We start from the raw sequence: 9,322 nt of genomic DNA, 5'->3' as shown, positions 1-9,322 counted from the left end.
AAAAAGTAGAGACATCACCTTGCCAACAAAGGTCCGTATAGTTAAAGCTATGGTTTTCCCAGTAGTGATGTATGGAAGTGAGAGCTGGACCATAAAGAAGGCCGAAGAATTGATGCTTTTGAATTATGGTGCTGGAGAAGACTCTTGAGAGTACCATGGACTGCAAGAAGATAAAACCTATCCATTCTTAAGGAAATCAGCCCTGAGTGCTCACTGGAAGGACAGATCCTGAAGCTGAGGCTCCAATACTTTGGCCACCTCATGAGAAGAGAAGACTCCCTGGAGGGCCGAGGCTGAGGAAGCCTGGTCTAGGCAATGGTTGTGAATAGAACAGCAGAGCACCATGCTTAGCCTAATTAAAAATTCTGTGCCAGAGGGTCAATGCGTGGCTCTGGTGTGGCTCCTCCCCTTCCCCTGGCTGGTACTTAGAATGTGGGGGATGTGAGCACACAAAGCCAGAGAGACAGAGCCATGCTGGATGACAAAGCTAGGACCGTGGGAGAAGTATTTAAATAAATCACATATCCTAAGGACACCACCGTCTCTACTGACCCTCATTCCAAGGAACCCAAGCCATGGGTAAATGCCTGGAACCCCTGGAAGACTGGAGTGGTGTGCAACAATTTTGGGGTGTTAATGCTGTGAGCCCCTCCATCCTCTGCTTAGGTTGCAGCAAGAAGACCATGCATCTTCGAGGCACCACAGTCTTTGCTGACCTTGGAGGGAGGACGGGGCAATCATATCATGGTGATCAACATCACCAGCCCAGCTATGGAAGTTTGCTTCTTTCAGAAGTACAACAGCAGTAAGAAGGCCTGTCACCTGCTGCTATCAATCCACTCCATGAACAAAGGTGCTTTCCTCCCAGTTGAACTATGGCGTTATGATACTGGCAGTTTTATTCTCAATCCCTTCCCTAAATGATTCCTAGCATGCAATTTGCCTCTTTCAAAGCTGCTGTGTCCTGGGTCGCATTTCTGGTCAGTTGCTGCCAGCTCAGACCCCATCAGCTCATACATGGGAAGTTAAGGCCTTTTTACACCAATTTGCATCAACTTACAATTCCTTACAGTGAACGGCACCTGCCATTTCAATGTCCAGTTAGCCTGTTTGACGATATCCTTTTTTACATTTGAATAATTGTTGTCAACAAGACTGGCCAATTCATTGCTCATTCTTGAACAAATTAAAAAGCACTAGCTTTTGGGTGCCAGTGCTTTGCCATACATCCCCAATCTTGAGAACTCTCCATTTTTTCCTACTCTCTTCTTCCTGTTTTGGATCCAAAATAGGACTTCTTTTTAAAAACAATTATTAACAATTTCAACATATCAAAATATCAAAACATATCATATTCATTATTTTCCCCCTCCCCCCTCCCCATCAAACCCTCCCCGCCATGACTTCTCTCAGCTCCTCTCTCTGATTTCTCAACACATATTTTTCTCTGCATACTGTAAAATTGTATAAATGCTTACATTATCCATCTACTATGTTAACCATCAATAAATTTGTGCATTTTTATTCAAAACCTGCCATGGAGTCCAATTCATTTTGTTGTTTTTTTAAGTAGTTTGTAAAAAGTTCCCATTCTTCTTTGAAGTCACAGTTGTCCTTATTTCGCAGTTTGTATGTCAATTTAGGCAGTTCTGCATAGTTCATCAATTTCTCTTGCCACTGTTCTTTTGTCGGGGTTTCCTCATTCTTCCATCCTTGTGCTATCAAGACTCTTGACGCTGTTGTTGCATACATAAATAGATTCTTTGTTTTCTTTGGCAGGTCTTGTCCTACAATCCCTAATAAAAATGCTTCTGTTTTTTTGCAAATGTCATTCTAAACATTTTCTTCAATTCATTATATATCATTTCCCAAAATTTTTAATTTTCTCTACATTCCCACCGCATATGATTGAAGGTCCCTTCCTTTTCTTTACATTTCCAGCATATGTTTCACCAGGGTTTTGTACATTTTTGCTATCTGTACTGGTGTTATATACCATCTATACATCATTTTCATATAGTTTTCTTTCAGAAGAGAACAGTCTGTAAATTTAAGTCTGTTTTCCACAGTTTTCCCCAATCCTCAAAGTGTATGTTGTGTCCTATATCTTGTGCCCATTTGATCATGACCAATTTTACTTCCTTGTCTTTTGTTTCCCATTCTAACAGGATACTTACTATATGTACCCTTCAGCAACTTCACTTTTCCTTCTATAACTTCCTTTTGAAATCTAGAAGTGGTATAACTAAATTCTTTCTTGCTATCTTCTTTGTATATCTCATGTAATTGCCTGTAATGTAACCAACTCTGAAAATGATCTTTTATTTCCTCATACTCTTTTAATTTCCATTTTCCTTCTTCATCTTTTAATAAATCATTGTATGTAAGCCACTTCCCTTTTTTCCTAAGTGGTTTGAGCAGCAAAGCTTCAATTGGTGAGCGCCACCAAGGTGTCTTTTGTTCTATTAAATCTTTATATCTCTCCCAGACCCTCATTAATGATTTCCTAATTATATGATTGTAAAATCCTTTATGCACTTTTCCTTTCCTATACCATAAATATGCATGCCATCAAAATCTGTTATCGTGGCCTTCTAAGTCCAATGCTTCTTCCTTTTCCAGATTTATCCAGTCCCTGATCCATACCAAACATGCAGCCTCATAATACAATTTAAGGTCTGGGAGGGCAAAACCGTCTCTTTCTTTTGTATCTGTAAGTATCTTATGAAGAAGAAGAAGAAGAAGAAGAAGAAGAAGAAGAAGAAGAAGAAGAAGAAGAAGAATAGTAGTAGTAGTAGTAGTAGTAGTTTGGATTTGATATCCTGCTTTATCACTACCCGAAGGAGTCTCAAAGCGGCTAACATTCTCCTTTCCCTTACTCCCCCACAACAACACTCTGTGAGGTGAGTGGGGCTGAGAGACTTCAAAGAAGTGTGACTGGCCCAAGGTCACCCAGCAGCTGCATGTGGAGGAGCGGGGACGCGAACCCGGTTGCCCAGATTACGAGTCCACTGCTCTTAACCACTACACCACGCTGGCTCTCTTATGTTTAATTCTTGTCTCCCCCCTCCCCCCCGATAAACTTGGAAATTTTGCCATCTTTTGAGGCAATCATCTTTCACCATTACTGGGACTGTCTGAAAAAGGAAGAGCATTTTTGGCAAAACATTAATTTTTACCGCTGCTATTTTTGCTAGTAGGGATGTGAGGGCGATCTCGCTGTGACACCTGTCACCCCACTGATTGCCAGGGTTGATTTGGCTGATCTGGCTGGTTAGGCTGGTGTCCCCTTCCTCCCTCACTGCTCCATGTGTGTCCCTCCCAAAGCTTCACGCTCGGTGGAAGAGGACAACCATCCCAGATAGAAGGAGTGTACCGTTCTTCAGTCAAGGGTATACGATAGCTGCGCTCCCCTGCTAGAACCCCCAAACAAGCTCAAGGTCCATAATAGGACTTTCAACCCATTAGTGCTAAGCTTACTCAGACACCTTTGGTGAGATTTTATCAAAAGCTTTTTGAAAAACACTTTATGTAAACCACTTAGAGGTTTTTTATGATTAGGTATATGAGTTTGACTGGTATACACATTTTGTGTTCATTTGTTTGTTTGTTTTAATCCAAATGCACAATGTCTACCAGTTCACCCTTGTCTACATGCTTGTTGCCACTTTCGAAAAGCTCTAAAACCTTAGTGAGACAGAACTTGTAGAACCCAGGCTGATTCTTACTGAGCAAGACTTCTTGTTCTATATCAGGGATGGATAACCTACATCCCTCAAGGTTGTTGGACTCAAACTCCCATCAGTGCCATTCAGCACTGCCAAGAGTTTGTGGAGATGGTTCCAATGGTTAGAGATGGTGGGAGTTACAGTCTAGCAGCATATGGAAGGCCTCAGATTCCTCATCCCTATTGTAGATGGTTCCATTTTGTCTAATAGCCAGAGATGTCTCTTTAATGGGGGTTGTCTAGAGGATGTTTCAAGGGAACACTGATGGTTGGTGGCTACTAGCTAACTGCTCCGGTGGGATGCTGAGAAACAATTTGAGAGTTGGAATGTAGTCAGCCAAAGAGACAGATGTCTGAATTTGCTGGCAAGAAACAGCCTTGTGAGGCTCCAATGAGATGGTGTTGATTATGGAGGAACTGGCGCTGCTTTCAGGACCCTGACCAGTCCCTCTTCTGCACATCATCTGAGATCATCTGAGGAGCTCCTCCCGTGTCCTTTTCTCTCCCGTTGTGCTCAACAGGATGTAGCTTTGTGATGTGACTAGTAGTGCTGCCTCTGAAACGTTTCTCCACTTCGATAAGTCAGGAGCCAGGATGATGTCTGTGTGATTTCTATGTATATTGTTATTTTCACCCCACTTCTCATTTCATAAACATATTTCATTTTTTCTCATATTGCTGTATCCAGTATACATGGGTGGGGAATGTAAATGTAAAACACTGTAACAAATAAAGGTTATAATGAAACAAGATCTTAGACATATGTCCTTCACCAAATAATCAATTAAACCAAACATAATACTTTTCTATCCAGAGTAGCTCACCCTACTTTTCTGACTGCTCAGAGGCTGATTTGGTGTTTTGTAATGTCCGAATGTAAATGGAGGCACATAGCTTAAATAGCAGGCACCCAAAGCCCATTGCTCTCACTTCAGATCTGTGGAGAAAGCCAGCACCTAAGATGCTCACGGAAGCCAAACTTGGATCTCTGTCCCGCTGGCCTCATTTGCACATCAGGTTACATAGCTAACAGTTACGGTGAAGGTGCCAACTCTGGCTGCTTTGATTCTTCCCACTCTTACTGGGAGGAAACAAACCACAAGCAAAGGCTTTCAGTTTGCTTTGCTCCCAATGAACCATGTTCTGTAGCCAAGGCTTTGTATGGTTTGTTGGTGTGAAACAAACCAGGATCCCTCGTTGGCTAAGCCAGGAACTGTGGCTTGTTTCCTTTGCCCACAACAACTCAGAAAGTTGTGTTCGTGTACTTTACCATGACATGGAAAGTAGACTGATGTGCTTCTGAGCTTTGAACAGTCATTCCAGTTTGTTTGCAGGTTGGTTATACAATAATGGGCACTCATCTTGCATTCATCCTCATTTGCTCTTGGGGTGTTTATACATGTTCCCCTTAAACATTTGTTCATCCCATCCTTTTCCATGCATTTCCCCTGTCACTTTCCAAACTGCAAAATGCCAGCTTTTTTTAAGTGAATTTGTTACACATGGGCAACAGAACTCTTCAATCCTAATCCAAGCCTAAAATTTTCACTCCTGCGAAACAGTGACCATCTGGAGGTGCCCTGTATCAGTTTCACTGCTACTGCAATCTATTGTTCTTCTTATGTAGAGCCACCTTGCTTTCCCCCAACCAATCCTGATGGGTCATCTCCACAGACCATCAACTAGCTCTTAGCTCTCATAAAGGGTGGAGGCATATTACTGGGACAGGTATTGCCTCAGGCAGCCCAGACCCGTAGGAATCAGTTAGGAAACCCATAACAACATGTTTGCATAATCCTTTGTGTTAGTCTGTTGTCTTCGAACAATCAGTGTTTTGGCTGAAACAGGAAAGGACTATAAATCAGGTGTGGTGCATTTTGTGGAAACAAGCACCAGAGCAACAGAGCACCCTGTGAAATAAAGAGGACTCCCACTCTGAAAGCGTTTTAAGTAAAATACTATTTTAATAGACTGTCTTTGTGCCTACAGAGAAAAATCTGCAAGTTCCAAACATACCTCCTCCCATTTCTGTAAAAGACGAAAATAAAGTAATTTGCATTCAATTCAGTTTTTCCAGACCTGGATCCCACCTTTAACCGCAGCCTGTTGCATGGCGTCCACTTGATTTATTTATTTTATTATTTTGACTACATATGCCTGCACCTGTCTGACTCTTTCTGTCCCTGCCTTCCACTTTTTCCTCATTTCCCTCCATGCTGTGGACTGCCATGCTGCCATCTCCTGTGCCTTAAGACTTTAGCCTAGGAGCATTCAGGCATTTCCTCTCACACCAGGTCCCCTGGTGTCTGAAAGACCCTTTGGTTCAACCTGCACATGACGTCAACCAGGGGCTGGAAATCTGGGCCTGCAGGAGCTGATGGACTGCAACTCCCATCATCTCTGGCCATTGGCTAGACTGGCGTAGACTGATGGGCGTTGGAATCCAATGACATCTGCGGGGGGGGTGCCAGTTAGCCAGCTCTCTGCTAACTGTGGTCAGTGCCAGCCGGGCATTTTGCTGCCTGAGGTGAAGGACAAGAGCACATTCCGCCGTCTGAAGTCAGCTGGACCAGCAGTTGAATCTTACTTCTGCACTGGTGAGCGGGCAGCATGAGGGTCGCAGGGCAGGCTCCACACAGCCCTCCAACCTCCGACCCTCAGTATCTCATCTGCTGCCTGTGGCAAACACCCCACTCTGCCTAATGGTGTGGCTGAGTACAAGGATGATCTGCAGCAGGGGGCCCCAAACTTTGTCAGCAGGGGGCTGGTCCACTGTCCCTCAGACCTTGCGGGGGGCTGGACTATATTGGGGGGGGGTGAACAAGGGATGGTGAGTGGTGCGCGAAAGGGCTCCAGAGAGGGGCGGCTTTAAATGGCGGCTGCTTGAGAGGCGCGCTCAGTCAACCACGGCTCCTGTGTCTTGCGAGTGGCAGGGGCTGGTGGCGGTGGCGGAGGGATGATGAGCGGTGTGTGAAAGGGCTCCAAAGAGGGGCTGGCACCAGCAAAGCCCATCCCTCTTCCTCCTCTAGGCAGGGCGGGGAGAAGCCAGGAGGAGGGAGGGAGGAGGTGCTGCCGTGTGAGGGAGATGGAAAGAACATGCATGCTAGCGATCCATGCAGTGATTCCCGGACTGTCTGAGGGCTGGATTTAGAAGTCAATTGGGCCTGATCCGGCCCATGGGCCTTAGTTTGCTGACCCATGATCTGCAGTGAGCCTTTGGTTCTCGTGCTCCCCATTCCCCACTCCTCCAGCACAGCCACAATGGGACATCTGATCTCTAAACTGAGCTTAATTTCAGTTCGTGCAAACAAGATAGCTTCTTAAACTATGGTTTGAAGCCAGCTTGCCTCTGCAAAGCACCAGCGGCAGTCTGCCAGGTTCAGACAGCATGGCAAGCTGTAGTGCATCTGAAATGGAAGCCAGCGCTTCCAATCGTCTCCTCTCAACCCCGAGAGGAAGGGCAGCACATGAGGCTAAGACTTGCCTAGACTCATTTTTGCAACACTAAGCTTTGCTTTAGCATCGTGTGTGCCCCCAGTGCACACTTCCTACTGAAGAAGGTTGCCAAACGACACAGACCAAGCCTGTGCTTGACAGGCCGTGCATGTTCCCGGGCTCCTACTGTGGGGGAGAGAAATTGTGCTGAAAAAAGATATAAATGTATGTGAGCTGAAAACAAGTGTTTTTACAGAATTATAGAGTTGTAAGGGATCCCAAGGGTCATCTAGTTCAACGCCCAACAATGCAGGAATCACAGCTAAAGAGTCTTTAACAGATGGGCACCCAACCTCTGTTTAAATGAAATTAATAAAGAGGCAACACTGAAGATGGAGTATTTTGCTGAAAAGTCTGAAGAAATGAAACTGTTCCAACTTTAAAGGATGCCTAGAGGGATGATCTCTCCCTACCTGCTGAGCACACATGGGATTCTCATGACCTGGAGGCCCACCAGAGCCCTGGCTGGATTGTATTTTGGAAGCCATGTAAGGGCCGGCATTTGGGGACAGGGGTTAAATGTACAGTTGTTTCCTAATTGTTTTTGCCAGTTTTCGTCAACACCTCACTCAGCGCCAACACCCAGGCTAAAGTGTCACGTGGGATATAAGCCCACCTTAAAGAAGTTGATTAAATCAAATAATGATTTTATGTTATCCCAACCCTAGTAAAAATAAATAAATAAATCCTGCTCAAATGACTGGACTTTGAAATTACACTTGTGGAACTCAAAAGAGAGTCCAGCCCGGTCAGTGAATAAGCAATCCTAGGTCTCGGATTTACCCGTTTAAGGGCTCACACCAATTGAGTGGTTTTGGAACAGCGGCTGCAGGAATAATCCAACCGTCCCCACCACGCAAACAAAGACAAATATCCAGAGAAACAGTCTGTCCACTACCATGGCAACATATTTCCAGTCTTCAATGACCTAGAAGAGAAAAACTCAATTAAATAATTTAATGACTTATCCATTGCATAAAGTGCCCAAGTGCCCGTCCCACTGTGCCTCCCTTGCATGGTGTTTATGAAACTTACGTTCGATCATTTCATACTGATGAATTTTAAATACCAGATAAGAAGTAATCTGGGAATCAGTCTGAGGCTCCAGAAGATATGAGGGTCAGAAAGGCACACTGCTTAATTCAGCCTCAAGCCCAGAAGACCACCTTACGAGGGTGATGGGGGGGGCAATGTCATGTGCGTGACATCAGGACATTGGGAGGAGCTGGGGGGGGACTGAATACAGCAGCTGCAAGGCTTCAATGGCTGGTGGTTCCTCCTCCTCCAGGTACCACCTCCGGTGGGAGGCTGTTTTGACCCTCCACCCCCCTCTGACCGAGGAGTTGTTTTTGGATGACAGGCCCCATCATTCCTGGCCTTTGGCTAAGAGGGCCGCGGTGATGGGAGTTGTAATCCAAGAACACCTGGGGATGCAACATTGAAGAACGCCGGCCTAATCCGTATGCTACAACCAGGGGTGCCAACTTGAATAAAATATTGTGGGGGCCAGGTAAGCCCTGCCCCACATAATCGATCACATGACACAGTGCACCCACACCATTTGAATGGGAATACCCTATAACTTTCTGGGGGCTCGGACCCCTCAAATATTTCATTTTGGGGGCTGAAGCCCCCATGGCCCCTAGGAGTTGGCTCCTATGGCTACAACCATCTTTGTTTAAAATGGGCAGTTCCACAAAACCAGTAAAAAAGCTTTGTTGAATTACGGTAGGTCAATAAAGCCATTGGGGCCAAACTTTTACCCCATCATGGACCACTTGCAAATTGCTTGTGAGTCCATCTATGACCCCCAACATATTTTTTCCTGCCTGTTGTAGCCATTGCAATGCAGCATGCTAGATGAGGTATACTTTTTTACTGAACAAAATGGAAGTTTTTAATTCTAGCTCTAGCCCCCTGGGTCCCAAAGAAGAGACTGGAGGCCGCCATGCTGGAGAAAGCAAGAGAGAACATAAGAAAAGCCTGCAGGATCAGGCCCCTGGCCCATCAAGTCCAGCATCCTGTTCCCACAGTAGCCAATCAGATGCGCCAGTGAGAAGCCTGCAAGCAGGATCCGAGCCCAAGAGTCCTCTCCCTTCC

The 9,322-nt window shown here is 45.2% G+C and overlaps 1 protein-coding gene across 2 annotated transcripts in view; it reads right to left on the bottom strand.

Moving 5' to 3' along the window:
• The window catches only part of CHRNB4 (cholinergic receptor nicotinic beta 4 subunit), a 54,426-nt gene that overhangs the window by 34,517 nt on the left and 10,587 nt on the right, over window positions 1-9,322 (bottom strand). Inside the window, exon 6 of one of the 2 annotated variants that reach the window (XR_014011499.1) lies at window positions 7,301-8,150. Coding sequence is in view for 1 of the 2 variants with exons in the window: in XM_081207807.1 (XP_081063933.1) it covers window positions 8,010-8,150 (141 nt within the window). In the remaining variant the exon portion in view is untranslated. Of the gene's footprint in view, window positions 1-5,668; window positions 8,151-9,322 lie in introns of those variants that run through there. The other variant, XM_081207807.1, reaches the window with a different exon arrangement.

The sequence above is a fragment of the Podarcis bocagei genome (genome assembly GCF_964188305.1).
Source record: "Podarcis bocagei genome assembly, chromosome: 9".
Classification (NCBI taxonomy): domain Eukaryota; kingdom Metazoa; phylum Chordata; class Lepidosauria; order Squamata; family Lacertidae; genus Podarcis; species Podarcis bocagei.
Note: the sequence above shows the minus strand (reverse complement) of the source record. Positions and strands in the feature narration are given on the sequence as shown.